At 60.4% G+C, this 16,679-nt stretch overlaps 4 protein-coding genes across 4 annotated transcripts; 3 read left to right on the plus strand and 1 right to left on the minus strand.

Moving 5' to 3' along the window:
• Nucleotides 1-758: 758 nt before the first annotated feature.
• On the plus strand, nt 759-1,650 carry MYCTH_2312859 (uncharacterized protein). Its single transcript, XM_003667190.1, has one exon. The coding sequence runs from the start codon at nt 1,284-1,286 to the stop codon at nt 1,641-1,643; it is 360 nt and encodes a 119-aa protein (XP_003667238.1). The 5' UTR covers nt 759-1,283; the 3' UTR covers nt 1,644-1,650.
• Nucleotides 1,651-3,277: 1,627 nt separating this feature from the next.
• MYCTH_2312860 (uncharacterized protein) lies at nt 3,278-7,426 on the plus strand. The gene is made up of 2 exons (XM_003667191.1): nt 3,278-3,576; nt 3,794-7,426. The coding sequence occupies exons 1-2, from the start codon at nt 3,373-3,375 to the stop codon at nt 6,692-6,694; spliced, it is 3,105 nt and encodes a 1,034-aa protein (XP_003667239.1). The 5' UTR covers nt 3,278-3,372; the 3' UTR covers nt 6,695-7,426.
• Nucleotides 7,427-7,606: 180 nt separating this feature from the next.
• On the plus strand, nt 7,607-9,026 carry MYCTH_2072388 (uncharacterized protein; the record flags this gene model as incomplete). The annotated part of the gene is made up of 3 exons (XM_003667192.1): nt 7,607-7,694; nt 7,793-8,811; nt 8,907-9,026. The coding sequence occupies 3 exons, from the start codon at nt 7,607-7,609 to the stop codon at nt 9,024-9,026; spliced, it is 1,227 nt and encodes a 408-aa protein (XP_003667240.1).
• A 276-nt stretch (nt 9,027-9,302) lies between these two features.
• On the minus strand, nt 9,303-16,600 carry MYCTH_2312863 (uncharacterized protein). The gene is made up of 3 exons (XM_003667193.1): nt 16,449-16,600; nt 12,194-16,205; nt 9,303-12,132 (listed from the first exon to the last, which is right to left on the minus strand). Exons 2-3 carry the CDS (start codon nt 14,435-14,437, stop codon nt 9,463-9,465), a joined length of 4,914 nt encoding a protein of 1,637 aa, XP_003667241.1. The 5' UTR covers nt 14,438-16,205; nt 16,449-16,600; the 3' UTR covers nt 9,303-9,462.
• Nucleotides 16,601-16,679: the final 79 nt, after the last annotated feature.

A 16,679-nucleotide genomic window follows, 5' to 3' on the forward strand; every position in this document is an offset into this window, starting at 1 on the left:
TGGAAAGACCAATCTCTCTCCGTTGCAAAGTGTCACTCCACCCTTATGGCAGAATGTCACAATTCCTTCAACAAATCTTCATGACTGGAGACTGGAACCGGAACCTCTTGTTCTACATCCGTTCTTGGTTTCTCCTCCCTTTACTAATTATCTCGCCCAGCTTCGAGCTTATGATTTCTCGTTCACAATCAGCTCGCAGCAGTCTTTAAGATCATGCAACAGAACGGCGTATCTACAACACGTTCTCGAGAACAGTTTCATTAAGTGAGCAATGCACATGGCTGCCTAATATTTAACATGGAGACTAGTCACTACCATGGTGTCTCAACGATGCTGTGGCCATCGCAATTCAGGAGCTCAACACGCATTTCAAGGTTGCGCTTGGTCAACCATGCTAGCGCATTGGATGCTGGACACAAGTCGTTGCAACCCAGCGAATTCTCCTCCTTACGACTCAACAAATATCGACGGCCATGGGAGTCCTCACGTCACAGCCTGTGGAAGGAATATCCTAGGAAGAAGGTTTTGTCTTGGCCAGCCCTTGAAGGACAACGAACGATGGCGGGTTCGAGCTTTAATTATAAAAAGGTCCAAAAAGCGCTGAGACCTATTTACTGAATGAGGCCGGACAAGTTTAAATAACAGCAGCTCGTAGTTGGCGAACGAAGTAGCCACTAAAAGAGAATCATCATTGAACGGATAATCACAAGGCGGATGGAAACCCATCCACGCCTCGGAGATTAAGAGCTTTGAAGCTTGAACGAGCTGGTCCCCGAACGACCCGTGTGCTCCAGAGACTCACTTACACCAGAACCGACGGTTTCACCACACCCCGATCTGCCCCAATCTACATACCAACCAAGCGCCTCCCTAACCGCTCTACAGCCCCACACCCGACTCAACCGTTCCGCATTGCGGGGAAAGGGGAGGGGTTTGGCTGGTTCAGGGCCCTAAGCCAGCAACGACGAAGACAGCGACCCCGAACACGGCCAGCCCAAACCGCGACTGGCCGGCACCGACGGCCGGGACGGCGCCGTTGATGGGCGTCGGTGTGCTCGCCGGGCGGGTGCTCGTCCCCGTCGTCTCCGTCTCCGTCCCTCTTCCCGTTCGCCGTGCCGTGCCCTCCTTCTCCCTCTGCCTCGCCAGAGGAGGAACGAGGCGGTGCTGCCGACGAGGAGGTCTCCTGGGTGGGGGAGGAGGAAGAAAAGAAGGAGGAGGAGGAGGACGACGACGACGACGACGACAGCGACGACGGGATGGTTGCGTTGGTGGAAGGGAGCGCTATGTCGCTTGTGCCCGCGGCGCTCTCGGGGGGGAAGCTGTCCGTGCCCGTGAAGGGGGGTTGCGGCGGGAGGTCCTGGGACGAGGTGTCCGAGGGGAGGCTTGCGAAGGAGTCGGTTGGTGACATGGCACCGGTGGTGATGGTGGTGGTGGTGGTGGTGATGATGATGGTGGTCGCCGTCGTCGTCGTGGTTGACGTGGTCAATCTTGCGAACGAGGCGGTAAAAAGGAAGATGAGAGACGGCGATTTAAGCTGCATCTTGCGTGGAGTGTTCTTGTGGGACGAGTACAGTGTGTTCAGCCTTCTGAAGAGAGGTTTAAGTGCGACCAAGTGTGATCCCAAGGAAGGCGTGGTGAGATAGGTGAAAGGGCGACTGGCCGTCTTTAAAGCCCCGAGAGGGTAATCGCCCCTTTCCCAGGAGGAAAGGCTGGGACAGCTAAGGTGCTCTCAGCAGCCGAGACATGGCCGCAATGGCAAGATGCCTTCCTGCTCAAGGCATCGGGAAGCCAGTGCGGGCTCCCGTGAGCTGAAGATGCAGTGTTTGGTCGCGGGTTCAAGAAAAGGGGGGATGCGCAGGGACGGCGTGCCGGTCCAGACACTTCTCCGAAACTTGAGGGAGATCATTGGATGCTGGACAAGAACCTATAAACCTATAATAGCATGACCGCACAGAGACGGAGCATGGCAATCTGGCGTGCTAGGGGAGGGCCTAACCCCTTCGGTAACTTGCTGGTGCCCTTGCAGTCGTGTTACCAAGCAGACGACCACTTCCGAAGTCCGGTAACGGTGCGTACGCGATGTATGCGTAGCCAGACAAAAGAAACGACGAGACCTGTTCCCGGAGGCGTCCGTCCTTGAACCTCAACGAAGCCAAACTTGTTGACTGGTTGTCCCAGAGATTTGTGTGTGGCGGCTGGGAGTTCGGAATTTGGGCGCGCTCTTAAATTTAACGCCATTAGAACTCCAGAACGTATTGATCTTGTTGAAAAGGACCCGAGGAACAATTCTGGCATTTATTAACTCAAGCTTGCAGACAGGTGGCCAGGGTAGACCATATGATTGTGAGAACCCAACTCAAGTACGCAATTCTACAGTGCGTGAGCTCCCCTGGCGGCCTGGAGCTGGTGTCAGTTGCACCGACTGTGTCTCTCTTAAACCTTGCATGGCATGTGGCGCTCTCACTGCTGAACGCACATCAACTTCGTGTAAAGGGATCCAATACACTCATTAATGTGAAAACGCGAACTCGGGTGGAGACATAGTCGGACGATGCTGACGGGGACCGCAGATTGTTTTGAAATACCCAAGGATCTTGTGATTCGACAGATGCCCAGAGCCAGGGGAGAGGTGTTCACAGGAGAGAGCCCTGCAGCCCAGGGACCGATCGGAAGCTTCTCGAACCGCATAATTATAACTAACTAGCGGTACAGCTAGTTGCTGGGAGTGCACCTACGCTAGCAAGGCTGAAAATATCATGTTTATGTATAGCGGTATGTTGGTAGTCAGTTAATGTAGCCTAGAACAGGGAAAAAAAGTGAGGGATGTGGAAGACCAAAATTCTCGGGAACTGTTCCGAGTTCCATTCGAGGCCGTGCAATAGAGCTGTGATATACTGCAGTAGTGTTGGATGCCAAGATGAATTTTCTGTATGGATTACGGCCCCTCCAGCACACGAGAGACCCAGGATGTCCGCCCCGCATGGGAGGTGCGCGGGCAGAATACACAGTAATTATTCTGAGCCCAGGCCAAGTGCAGCCCTGCTCCAAGAGCCTCGGCGGAGACCTGCGGTAGCAAGGCCCCATCTCCCAGAGGTCGAGACATCAACTCTGCAACATCCGAGTTGCCAGTCTCTTTACGGATTACTTTGAACCTGAACTCGAAAGCCAAAAGCCACGAATAAGCTCGGTCCGTGGTTGGGAAAACCGGCTTGTCCTTGTCCCCCCTCTCCCAGCCTCCGAATATTTGGTCAACCGATCGACCCAGATTTCCGCGCAACACTTATTAGGATTGGGCATCAAGAGACGGCCGAAGAACGGTGTGCAGGACACCGCCTGCAAGCCACGATCGCACGACCGGGGACAGAGTCCAGAATGAACACACGAAGTTCGCACCGCCGGTCGCCCGGCGCGGAACCCGTGGCACCCCCGACCGTTCCTCCGCGCTCCATCTCGCCCGCCGTTGGCGCCGGCGTCAACCGCTCCGTTGCCTCTCGCACTTCAGGATCCGCACGGTCGGTGCAGCCTACAAACGCGAGTGGGAGTAGCAGCAGGAGTGATGGAACCAGACGGGCCAACGTGAGTCTTTGATTGCTTGTTTCTTTTCACCATCGCATATCCATCCCCATCCGGCCGGCGGCTTCGGCTTCGTGCACTATCCGACCCCAGGTTTCCAAGCTTGATGACGTGCCCTTGCAGCACTGTCCCAGCTCTATTCGAACTCGGGCTCTGCACTTGAATTGTTTTACGAGTTCGCTCTTCCGAGTTTGATAGCTAACAATGGGTTTTCCAAAAGTCGTCAGGGAGTAGTTCCTCGGCACCGCTGTCCCAGATCGAAAAAAGTGTCACACACCTACTTGTTGCTACCAAGCAACTGCTGGAGACACTCACACAATGGTCGCGAGGAAACGCAAGCGACACCCAGGTATCCGACGTCTACGTTCGTCTGGGTTACGAGTTTAATATGGCCTGCCGTGCTTTTAGCGCCATCAATGTCGACACGTCTGACCTCGGGAACGTACCCGAACTGCTGAGGGATATCTTGGAGGCCACTCTGAGCCAGGAAGCGAGCGCCGAAAGCTTGGAGAGGTATCTGCCGAAGATTCGCGACATCATCATCAACCTGCTGCACGGGCTGAAGAGGAAGCAAACGAGGTTGAGACAGAGACAGCAACGAGAGAGAGAGAATGCCCCTCTCGGAACCGGCGCCGGCGATAGCGCCGAAGCTGCTAGTCCCCCAGCTCCACCCCGGACGACAAGTACGAGCACGACGGGGAGCGCCAACTCGGGCCTGACAACGCTGCTGAACGAAGGGTTGGAGAACGGATATCGACCGGGGAGCCAGCGAGATGACGGGCGGAGCAATGCGGCGCCCTCTCCGACCAAGCGCTTTATTCAGCGAGATCAAGACCGCGGCTCTGTCAACTCGGAACAGTCGAGCCTCTCCAGCAACACGATGCAGAACATTCCCGTGTTGCCCCCTTATCCGGGCGACGAGACGATTCCCTCGGGGCCTCCGGCAAGCGACATGGGCAGCTTGGATAATTTCCCTCCTCCTCCGCCGCCGCCGCCTAAGGCTTCGCAGCAGAGCGCGCTGGCAGCGCTGCAGAGAGGAGGCGATCTGGAGAGGCGAGCGTCTCGAAGGTATTCGGCTTACCAGATATCAAAACATCTAGGCGCCCAAGCACCGGGAATTCCCATGCTTCCGCCTCAGACGAGCCCAATACCGAACCGCGGGCGGGGCGAAGCGAGGGAGTCAATGCGTGCAATGCAAGCGAGAGATTCCATTCGGCATAAGCGCAACATGTCGAGTCAGTCGCGGACGGCGGCAGCCCCCGATTCGTCTCCCGTCAGGGTCCCAACCCGCGTCTCGGAGGAACCAGAGGAGCCCCCCGGCGTCCAAGATGACGACAAATTCAAGCCAAGCGCGACCTTGACCGGGCCCCCCACCGACGCCATGCCGTTGATGGAAGCAGGGGACGAGGAACAAGAAAAGCAAGCAACACCGGCTCCAGGCACGGGTCCGGCCCCGGCCCCGGCCCCGGCCACAGCGGTCCCTCCGGTAGCGCGAGCCGCCACTCCTGACAAGCCGCCGAGTACCTTCACGGAAACGCCGCCTGCTACGAAGGAGTTGACCCTGTTCCTGCAGTACAAATCCAAGGTCAAGAAATTTGTGCTTCCAGGGGGGTACGAGGAGCTGTCGATTGGGCGCTTGCAACTGGCCTTTATCGAGAAGTTCTCGTGGAATACGCAGCAGAACGGCGCCGATCTGCCGGATATCTACATACAGGATCCCGTCTCCGGGGTACGGCACGAGTTGGAGGATCTTTCCGACATCAAAGATCGCACCGTCCTGGTGCTCAACGTGGAGCAGCTAGACGAGGTGAAGAAACATATCGACGACGGCCTCGGCTCGATCAAGCAGATGATGATGGAGCTGCGGCAGAATATCGATGATCAGGGCGCGGCTCTGCAGAGGGTCTCGGAACGGCAACAGGAGACAGCCAAAGAGATGGCCCGGCTGGCCGCCGCCCCCCCAACCATCGTGACTGCGCCCGTGGGATCTCCGAAGCAGGCGGGGCCCACGTCGGCCTCGCGCAAGTTCGGCCCCTCCCAGCTCTCGGAGCTTCAGAGTCTTCGTCGCGACCTGGCTGTTCTCCGGCAGACGTATTCCAACTTCCAGTCCGAGATACAAGGATCCATGTCGGCACTCCGCACCAAGGCCGCCAACGTCAAGGCGGCAGCCGCCAAGGTCGCCGCCCCGGACATCGAAGGGGAATCGGGCCACTCGTACGTGGCCAACGGGCGCAAGAAGCTCAACGCGGACAGCGACCGGCTGGTGAACAAGGTCGACGACCTGCAGGACATGGTCGAGGATCTCCGGAAGGACGTGGTCCACCGCGGCGTGCGCCCGCTGCCGAGCCAGCTCGAGGCGGTCACGCGCGACATTGCGACGCTGACCAAGGAGCTCAGCAAGATGGAGGAGTACATGAAGCAGGAGAAGCCGATCTGGACCAAGATCTGGGAGAAGGAGCTCGAGGACGTCTGCCAGGGCCGGGACGAGCTGCGCCTCGTCGAGGACCTCATTGTGGACCTGCGGGACGACCTTGAGAAGGCGTCGGAAACCTTTGCGCTCGTCGAGCAGGCGACAAAGGAGCAGATGAAGGACGCCGGGCCGGGCGGCGTCGGCGGGGGCATCGCGGCGCGCCAGTTCAGCAAGGGCCTCAACTCGATCCGCGAGAACGCGGCGCTGGCCGACCCCAGCGCCGCCAAGGAGGGCGTCCTGGGCGAGGTGCGCGCGCTGCAGCCGAACCACGAGAACAGGCTGGAGGCCATCGAGCGCGCCGAGAAGCTGCGGCAGAAGGAGCTCGAGCGGCGCCGCGAGAACCCGCTGACCAAGGAGCTTGCGAGCTTCGTCGAGGAGGGCAAGCTGAAGAAGAGCGGCGGCGTCGAGGAGGTCGAGAGGGCCCGGAAGGCCAAGGACGAGCGCATCCGCCGCGAGGTGTGGGAGAGGCAGAACGGCATCATCGCCGCGCCCCCCGAGGAGGAGCTGACCGGGGCGATGGGAGGAGGAGGAGAAGGAGGAGGAGGAGATCTAGGCGGCGAAGGAGGAGGAGGGGAGGAGCAGCAGCAGCAGCAGCAGCAGCAGCAGCAGCCGGTGAACCAAGGTGTGATGGACGCGCGGGGCGTGGAGTGATGGACCCCCTCATGGACGTATCATGGGATAGGCGGATGGGGAGGAAGAAGGGGGAGGTATTGGAGGACAAGGGGGGGGATTGCAATGCTCCTCATTTCCGTTATGGTGATGCAATTGCCTTTTTTTTTTTCGCCGGGGAAGGGGCACTGGTTGAAGATTATACCCACTATTTTGCTGATGTTATTTTTTCTTCTTCTTATCATCATCCCCGCCGCATCTTGTTTCTGCTTGTTCTCCTGTATCTCTTGGGTAGTACACATGCCACGATGCACCGGTTGCTGTTGGATTCGGTCTATGTTGTACGGATTACTTCCCCCCTTTTGGTTTTGGATGTGGCCGCGAGCTGGCATTTCGGGCCTTGCGGCTCAAGCGGCTCGGGCAGCTCGAGAGATCGATTCCCGGGCCCAGGGGTGATGCTACCCGAGGAGCCCCGCCCTCGGGACCCATTTATTAACCTTCCCCTCACCTTTCGGAGTAGTTGTAATATTCTCTGGCGCTGACATAAGTCAGGTGAACCTTCTCCGATGTATTTACCAAGCTCTAGCCGGAGCTAAGATATGTTCCGGACAGGAACGGGCTCTTTGTAATGCGTAGGTAGTTGGGGGCTGGAAAACGTTTATTGCATTGAACAGGAAGGGGAAGGAGGGCCGAGGGCGGGTCATACATATATACTAGTATGTACGGACTACATACTTGGGGTAGAGAGGGGGGAAAGGTTGGGGGCCGTTCCTACCTGCTCTCATACATAGCTCTCCCTCTTCTGCGTGCCTGGCTACTCTGTACCTATGCATTAACACCAACCCATCCGAGTAACCAACAATTAACCGACGCCTACGTGCTCATTTATTCCATATTATTATTCTTCCACAGTAGCACTCTCAAACCCAAACCCACCACCATCATCAAATCACCATGACAACCGAATTCGAGGCCCGCCTCAAGAAGGCCGTCGACGAGCGCCTCATTCCGAATGCCGTCGTCCTCGCACGAGACAAGTCTGGTATGCTCTTGCACAACCTCTTATTAATTATTATTATTATTATTATTATTATTATTAGTCTTTTGTTGACTCTGCTGATGACCGCCCCGAGACGACAGGAAAGATCGACTACTCCTTCTCGTACGGGCCGACGACGCTCGATCCCGATGCCACCCCAGCCCAGATCAGCCCGGACTCCATGTTCAGCATGTTCTCGATGACGAAGCTCATCACGTCCATCTGCGCCCTGAAGCTCGTCGAGGAAGGGGTCGTCGGGCTCGACGAGGACGTCTCGAAGCACCTCGAGGCGCTGGCCGCGCAACCCGTCCTGACGGGCTTCGACGACGCCACCGGGCAGCCGACCTACAAGGACCGCACCCGGCCCATCACCCTGCGCCGCCTGCTCACCCACTCGGCCGGCACCGGCTACATCCTGATGGACGACCGCCTGCGCCGCTGGGCCGAGGCTACCGGCCGGCCCGTGCCCGTCCCGCTGCGGCGCGGCGGCGGCAGCACCGTCGACACGCGCTTCAACTACCCGCTGCTCTTCGAGCCCGGCGAGAGCTGGGCCTACGGCAGCGGGCTCGACTGGGCCGGCCGCCTGGTCGAGAAGCTGTCGGGCGTCCCGCTCGACGACTTCGCGTACCAGAACGTGCTCGAGCCGGTCGGCGTCCCCAGGGGCGCCATGACCTTCCACCCGCTCCGGTTCGCGTCCCGGTCCTCCCCGCCCGACGAAACGCTCGTCGGCACGGCCAGCCGGGACCCGGGCTCGGGCAAGGTGGTAGCGTTCCTGCCGACGGAGGAGCAGCACTACGGCGAGCAGCACGACGCGTTCGGCGGCGAGGGCCTGTTCGGCGGCGCCGGCCAGTACCTCAAGGTCCTGCACTCGATCCTGGCCGACGACGGCAAGATCCTCAAGCCCCAGACGGCCAAGTACCTCTTCGAACCCCTGCTGGAGCCCGCGGCCAGGGAGGCGCTGAACCTGGCGCTCCACGCGACCGACTGGGCCGTCGGCGTCATCCCCAAGGGCGTCGACTACGACTGGAGCGCCGGCGGCCTGCTGTCGACCGGCGGCGACGGCCTCGGGCACAGGAACAAGGGGTTCCTCCAGTGGAGCGGCATGCTGAACATGTCATGGGTGAGAGAGAGAGAGATATCCCCCCCCCCCCCGGACAAGCCTTGGTGAAGGGAGGAGGTTGATTTTGGCTAACGATTGTTGTTACTGTGTGACAGTTTATTGACCGCGAGGCGGGCGTCTGTGGCGTGTTTGGCACCCAGCTCCTTCCGGTGAATGACGCCAAGGTCAAGGAGTTGACCAAGGAATTTGAGGACGCCATCTACTCGAGGCTTTGAGATAACGTGCCTCTTTCTGTCAGGCCAAGGAAAAAGTTGAGCGGTTTGGCAACGTGCATTGCATTTAGCAGAAATGAATAAATGATACCGTTCTAGTTCATCGCGATCCATACGCATAAATGTTATATATACACATGGGGCAATCTAACCTTAATAACCCTCCCACACAACCACTGCCCACGGATGTAGTAATGCGGGAAAATCTAGATCACCCTTACCTTGGGAACCCACCCCAGACTCTTATGATCGTACACCGCGTTACCGGCCCAGAGCAATGATGCCACAAATCCATTTCAGCTTCGAACCAGTAACTACTGTTCATATGAACGTGCAAATACATGCATGAAACATGACGTGGCCGCCGGAAAGAGAATATAAAAAAGATGCAACAAGATGAGAGCGAATTTGGTTGAGGTGGCAGACAACAACAGCCTATTTAGTACCTCCTTCCCTCCGCACCACGGTCATACAACCCCCCCGGACCGCCCGGGTTCGGCCCCGGTCCCTGCCCAGGCGGGACCCCGCTCTCGGGTCCGGGCCGGAGCTGTCTCCCCAGAATGCTCCCCCCGGGCCCGGGCCCACCACCAGTACTACCACCGGGGCCGCCCACCTGGGCCTGCATGTGCATCTCCCTCATGTGCGCCTCGCGCATCTGCTGCTCCCGCATAGCCGCCGCTTCCTGTTGCGCCATATACTGCGGACCCCGAGGGTCCTGTGGAGCCTGCGACGCAATTGGACCCTGTGGACCTTGAGGAGGGGGCGGTGGGTGGGGCCCGCGGTGATGATCGAAGCCACCCGCGGCAACGGGCGTATAGCTCCTTGTCGGGTCGCGCCCTTGTTGATGTTGTTGTTGTTGTTGCTGCTGCTGCTGCCCTCCTGGTCCGGGACCGGGTGTACTAACATAGCGCGGGTATGGCGGCTGGACGCCCGCGGCTTGCGGTTGCGGCTGCTGCTGATGCGGCTGCTGGTCGCTTCGACGAATCGCGTCCTGAGGGGGGCCTGGCGCGTACCGCCCTCCACCCAGCGAGTTGTGATGTTGATGGTGCGGATGCGGTGGCAGGCCACTCGCGGGGCTCTGTGATTCGTAGATGGAGGGCGGGCGAGGATCGCGTAGACTGAGAGGGTGGGGGGGTTGCTGCTGGCTCGGGCCCGAGGTTGGCCAGGCATGATGTTGCTGTGGCGCGAGCGGGCTGCTTACGGACGGCTTCGTCTGCACGCCGCCATGTTGGGCGCCCCAAGCTGACTGCGCCGGCACGGGCTGCGATGCCTTCTGGGGAGCCTGATGAGATGGCGGCCAGCTGGACTGTGACGGATGCTGCGGCTGTGGGGGCGGCTGCTGCTGCTGCTGTTGTTGTTGTGGTTGCTGTTGCTGTTGCTGCTGCAGGTGCGGCTGATGCTGATGTTGATGCATGGCCTGTTGCTGCTGCTGCTGTGGCGGCCATGGTTCACGCCCAGGGGCCGTCTCTCGCCTACCCGACATGGACGGATGTGGTGCGTACTGCGGTGTAGGAGATGCGGAGTGGGGCTGGCTAATTGGATAAGGCTGGTACGGCTGCTGGCCTTGGTAACCCGTTTGAGCTTGCGGCGCGTGCTGTTGTTGGACGTGCCCGTGCTGTGAGTAATGCATATGTTGTGACTGGGGAGAGTTTGCCGCGCTTGCAGCGTGCTGGGCCGGATATGAGTGCCGCGCGTAATAGTCTCGCTGTGCCTCCGCTGCCGGATCCATGCTCGAAGCCATCCCGGAACTTGGCACCCGCACGTGGTGCGGCTGTGGTGACTGAGTGTGATACGGCTTGAGCGGGGGAATCGCTGAGGGCGGCCCCGGAGCCGGCCCGCGGGCATACGAGTACCCGGTCTCGACCTCCCTGCGTGGCGGCAGCGGCGCGGCAGCCGGTTGACGAGCCATCGGCTGCGGCGTCGAGCTTCTCTTAACCGGGGACACGTCACTGACCCTCTTGGGCAGGGGGGGATCATCATCGTTGAGCAGAGACATGATGTTGACTTTACGCTCGGGCGCGCGCGGCGGAGCTGGGGCAGGCTGAGGCTGTGGTGGAGGAGCCGGGGGCGCAGACGCTGGTGCTGCACCGTATTGCTCTTGCATGGACACCGGGGGCTGCCGTTGCATGCTTCCCGACATGGTCCTCTCGTGTGCGGAGGGCATCTGAGGTGCCTGTGCAGGCTCACCAAGCAAACTGCGTCCGGGTGGTTGTGTGTGGACGGGTTGCGGCGGTGCCTGTTGAATGGGTGCAGCAGAAGTCCGGACAGGCTCCGGCTGCCTTCCGATGGGGGCTGCTTCCATTCTCGGAGGCATAACACGCTGAGCCGGCTGGTATTGCGGGTATGCGTCTGGATGATGAAGCGCCGGTTCGGGCTCCTGCTTCATCCGCAGCGGTGCCCTTTCGACCGGCCGAGGAGACTCGCGCTGGGCGAGCTCCAACCTCTGCCGTTCTCGGGCGTCGCGAGCCGAGCGAGCATCCTTGGTCTGCTGCAGCAGAGAGAATTGCTGACCGAGATCTGTTGCCCACTGGGCCGGACGCGGCACCGCTTCGGAAGCGGGTGGGACAGAGGTAGGGATGGGAGCGGGCTTCTGGGAGGTGCGGGCGGCCTGTTGGGCTTGCGCAGGGACGTCCACTTCCCTTTCCAGGTACGAGTATACGGGCCCTGGGGGTCGTAGAGGATGCGTATGTGGTGACATGGCCTGCGTGGCGACCGGACCGCTCGGCGGCGGCTGCTGCTGCTGCTGCTGCTGCTGCTGCTGCTGTGTGGTGGCGCCCCCGGTGTGCGGCGAGCTTATGGGAGGAGCCTGGGTCGTCTGGGCGAGCGGGTGGGAAACTGGGGCAGCCTGCGCGATCGGGATCTGGAAGCGTGAGAATGGCTGGTTCTGCTGTGGCTCGATCTTGGTTAGCAGCGTCTCCTCGGGCTCGGCAGAAGCCAAGGGACGATGCCCGGTCGACGACACATCGTAGCGCTTTCTGGGTCCCTGCGTGGGCGTCGGCGGCGGAGGGCGCTTCTCGCCCCTCTGACCCTTGGCATCCGCCTCCATTGCAATCTGCTCCCACTCCGGCTTGCCCCCTTCCTTTGTCTGTCGGACGTAGTAATTTTTGACCTTGGATGGGACAGTTAGTGGGTTACACACTCGGCACTCTGACGGTGGGGTCGCGACGCACCATGGTTGCCGTCTTGGTTTGCATGTGATTGGCAATCTTTTGCCAGTCCGTGCCGAAGGCGCGCAGCAACGCTGGGAAGTCGGTCGTCTCTGATACGCTCCAGTAGCTGGATGCCTGCTGCGGTGTCCGGATCCGTTCTGGTCCCGCTGCCTGAGCGATCTCAAACGTGGGGACCGAGGCCGGGGGCGGGGGCGGCTCGGGCCGGAGCGACGGCGGTGCCATGACTTCGGAGATGCTGCTAGACGCCACCGGAGGAGCTGCTCGATTGGGGCTCGTGAGCGGAGCCTGTTGTTGGGCCGGCGCAAGCGGCGGCTGCATCCCCGCTTGAGGGGCTTCGAAGGGGAGGGGCACCCGGGCTGCCAGATCAACAGGGATCTGCGGCGACGCCCACTCTGGACCCTGAGCCTTGGAGTTGGCACGCGACCTGCCCGTCTTGCTAGGAGGAGCAGCAGGCGGCGCACTCGCGGGAGCCTGTGCAAGCTGCCTTGGTGCTTTCGCCTCCTTGTCCGCTTTCGGCGCGCGTGGCTTTCGACCTCCTCTCCTGCCCTCCGACTTTTCAGCATTGCCCTCGCTCTTGCTCTCTGCCGCGGTGCCTGCTCTCCGGCGACCAGGCGTCGGTGTTGGGGTAGCTCCGTCCGAGTCTGCATTCGGCGTCGCGTCGTTGTTGCCCCAGACTGGCGCAGCCGCACGGCGGGGCGGACGGCGGCGCTCGCCATTCTCGCCATTCTCTTGGTTTGTCGTATCCTCCGTCTCGTTCTCCGTGGTGCCTAATTCCGATACCAATGCGCTGGAGCGCTGCTTCCCCCTGCCCTTCTTGCGCCTTCTAGGCTGCTTCTTAAGTTTCTCCTTGAGGTTCAGCTCACGCTTCTTGGCGTAATAATACATGATGCAGGTCCCGGGATCGCGAGTCCCAACTTCCTTGGATATCTTGCCCCATTGCTTGGGCGCCTCGAGATATGCCTTCTCGAACTTTTCGGCTTCCTCCTCGGTGAAGTTCACGTGGCCGGGCACCACCTGCCAGGTCGCAACGAGCTTCTCCAGAGGCAACAGTCCGGCTGTGTCGTAGAACGAGGCACGCTCTCTCTCCTCCTGGGTCCAGTACATCTCGGGGATCACTGCCTCCTTATCGGTGCGATACTTCTCCTTGAGCGCCCTCTCTTCCCTCTCCTTTCTCTCCTGGTGTTCCCGGATAGACTCCTTGATCGCAGCCTCGAGGTCCAGTTCGGTGCTGAAACGGCCCGCCGCTCTTCTGCCTCCTTCCGGTTTGGAATCCGAGTTTGACCCTCTCCCGTTGCTGCCGGCTTGAGTTCCAGCGTTGGTGAAATACTCGCGGCTCTTGACGGCGGCCGGATCGTCCGATGCAGTGAACCGTAGGTACGACTCGTAGTTCTTCGCGTACTCTTGCCGCAGCTCGTCTTGCGCAAGTTGGAGGGCCGCTGTCTGATCCTGCATATGTCGGAGCAAGAACTCGCCAAACTCGGCCGACTCCTCAGCCAGCTTGCGGACACGCCGGCTCTTATACCAAGGCTTGACGTTATAGACCGGGAGGTCTTCGGTGGGTGGGGTGGCAGAGAACTCGCGAACGGCCTCGACGCTCCCATATATGCTTGCATCGTCCTCTGTCCTATCCTCGCTTTCCTCGTCCGGCGAAGCGCTGCTACGCTCCGTTTCCGGCCGGTCGAACGGAGGGGGCGGAAACGTCAATCCCTCCTCTTGCGCGACCAGCGGCTCATCTGCTAACGTTGGCGTTGGCGCTGCCGCTACTTGGGGCTCCGCCGAGTCTTCCATCTCAATGTCCTCATCAAGCCGTTTTGCTTCCTCCAGCGTGGGCACTTGTGGGAGCCCTGAGTTTTCCGCATCCTTCTCCTCAACCTTCGGCTGGGGCTCCGGCGGATGGGTCGCGTCCTCGTCGGCCTCCTCGACAGTGGGGATCGCTGAGGGTTCCCGAGTCGTTAGCGGCTTCTCCTGCTCCTCCTGCTCCTCCTGCTCTTCGGGTCCGGCATCGGGCATTTCCTTGTCAACGATCTCGGTCCCGGGCTTCGGACAGGGGAACGTGAAGTCTTCGGGGATAGGTCCGACCAATCCCATCAGGTCCACGTCATCGTTAAGCACGCGAAGCATGGCTTCGTGTACCGCGGTCGCGTATCGTTTAACGATGCGGACGGGAACCTTGTCGACGGCATCCTTAAGTTTCTTAAGTTCCGCCTCTGCCTTGGATATTTCGCCTTCGAAGTACACGTCCATATCCTCGTCGTCGTCTGATTCGGACGATTCGTCGGACGCTGGGGCTGATGCCTGTTTCGCTGGCAACCGAACTCGAAAGGACGGTGCTGCAAGCACGGTGGGCTTTTTCTCGAGAGGCGGGCGTTTCTGGGCCTGTTCCTTCGTCTTCTCCACGGTGTCGTCACTAGACTTTTGCGCTGCGAGGTCTGCCCTTTGTTCAGTCGGTCGTCTCTCGTGCTCCCGCAGCGGTCGGTCTGTACTCGCTCCTCCCGCCGACTTGGTGTCTCCGCCGTTAGGTCCCGTCTTAGTCTCACGGTCCACCGATGCCCTGGCAGACTGGGAGCCCCTCTCGGACTTGATAACGATTTCATTCGGGCCGGTAGCGACGTGGGGTCCATATCGATCAGTAGCCGAGGCGTGCGAATCCGACCTCGCCCCGGGACTTCGAGGGTGTTTGTCAAGATCTCGATGGAGGTCTGTGTGAGGCGGATAGCCGCCTGACGGCCTCGCTTGAGGCGTTGGGAAGTTCTGTGACCTCGAGGACTTTGGCGACTCGACCTGTGCCTTCTTTGCGGTCAGTGAGGGGTTAATCCACTGCTTACTCGACCGTTGTTGCTTTTGCTGGGCGCGGGGACCCAAAGGTATTGGGGGCCCGCCGTCCGGTAATGCCGGTTTGGAAGGCCCCGTCGGTGGCTGCCTCTCGGTTCCAACGGCGTGACCCGCAGAAACCGGCCGCTCTTCGGTAAGTGCCCTGGGACCGGTCGGGGGAGGCTTCCCGGTGAGGGACTGGATCTCGGTCGCAGTCGACTGGCGGCTAGGAACGGAGCCAAAAGCAGGGGCCGAGGGAGCGAGGGGTGGGGGTGAGACATCCTTTGCAGACGGCGACTCGTGAGGTACCCGGTCCGGCTTTGGGCGGATAAGCTCGCGGTCCCTGCTTTCCCTCTCCCTGATATCGCGGTCGTCCCGGGCGTCCCTGGCCACATCCGGATACCTGCTGTCTCTACGATCCCGATCATCCGGTTCGCGGCCCCATCGGCTCTCCTGCGACCGACTCCGCGGATAACGATCACGGTCGTCATAAAAGCTTCCCCTGTCCCTGCCGCCCCTCTGGTCCCAGTCTCCTCGGCCACGGCCGACCCCTCTACCGCCGCGGAACCCACCGCGGAAGGGCGACGGAGCAAACATGGGATCCGAGTTGGAGGAGCCGGCGGAAAGCGGCCCGTCCCTTGATCCCCGTCTTGCTCGCTCGGCATCGACTCCCAGGGGCATGTCTCTGGCATCCCTGAAATCTCTTCCGGGAGGAGGGGATCGTGCTCGTATGGGGGGCGGCGACGGCCGCCGCGCGCGAGGGAAATCGACCCTATCGCGCTGGTCGCGCTGCCATTCTCGATCTCGCTCGCGGCTTCGCTCGTCCCTGAAGAGGGGTCGGTCCCGGTACTCTTCGCGCTCGCGCCCGCCATCGCGGCTGTCATCGCGCCACTGGCGGCCGCGACCGCCGCCTCGCCCTCGTCCGCGGAAGTCCCCGGCAAACCCGCCGCCGCGGGGACCACTTGGGGCGTCAATCAGCGCCTTCGGTGCGCGGGGCGGTTGAATTCCGGACAGCGTATCACGAAACCCGTCTCGGCCGGGCGGAAACCCCGATGAATTCCCTCGGGAATCCAGGGGCGGGCGCCGGCGGTCGGTGTCGGGGTACTGCGGGCCACGGTCACCGCGGTCGCCGTATGGCGATCGGTCTCGAGGCGACCGAGACCGACGGTCGCCGTCGAAGCGGCCGCCCGTGTACCTTGACCTATGTATAGAAAAAGTCAGCTTGACAACGACATGGAAATAAAAAAAAGCCACCACCTGCTGCTCCTCGTGGGCCTGGCAAAAGCGGCAAATCGCCATGTTGACACAACAAGGGAAAGCACGATACTTTACATCAGATGCATTTTCCTTGTTGTCTCATGATAATGGAGAAGAGCTGGGGCGGTCGCGAGCGCCCCAGAAAGAAAGGTAAGAGATGGAAAGAGGGGGTTAAAGGCAAACCGACATTTGAATTTGTGTTCGCGGTAGACTACGTTGGTGATGTTTGATGACGCGTCAATTCATCTCGTAAGTCCGCCCGGGCCGTGTCTGGAGTGTTCCGAAGGTGGCAGTGGGGTGCGAAGCTGGTTTCCGAAAATCGCGGTATACCGGTGATAGCGAGAGGCTCAGATGTGTTCGGAATGTGTGGGTGCGGTCGGGCAGCCGCGCAGCCTTCCAAATGACGAAACCACAGTGG

The sequence above is a fragment of the Thermothelomyces thermophilus genome, chromosome 7, assembly GCF_000226095.1.
Source record: "Thermothelomyces thermophilus ATCC 42464 chromosome 7, complete sequence".
Classification (NCBI taxonomy): domain Eukaryota; kingdom Fungi; phylum Ascomycota; class Sordariomycetes; order Sordariales; family Chaetomiaceae; genus Thermothelomyces; species Thermothelomyces thermophilus.

Coding starts and splice junctions, on each gene's coding strand:
- MYCTH_2312860 (XM_003667191.1), top strand. CDS start 3,373: ATGAACACACGAAGTTCGCACCGCCGGTCGCCCGGCGCGGAACCCGTG. Junction 3,577..3,793: donor ATGGAACCAGACGGGCCAAC/GTGAGTCTTTGA, acceptor GTTTTCCAAAAG/TCGTCAGGGAGTAGTTCCTC.
- MYCTH_2312863 (XM_003667193.1), bottom strand. CDS start 14,437: ATGGACGTGTACTTCGAAGGCGAAATATCCAAGGCAGAGGCGGAACTT. Junction 12,133..12,193: donor AAACCAAGACGGCAACCATG/GTGCGTCGCGAC, acceptor GTCCCATCCAAG/GTCAAAAATTACTACGTCCG.
- MYCTH_2312859 (XM_003667190.1), top strand. CDS start 1,284: ATGTCGCTTGTGCCCGCGGCGCTCTCGGGGGGGAAGCTGTCCGTGCCC.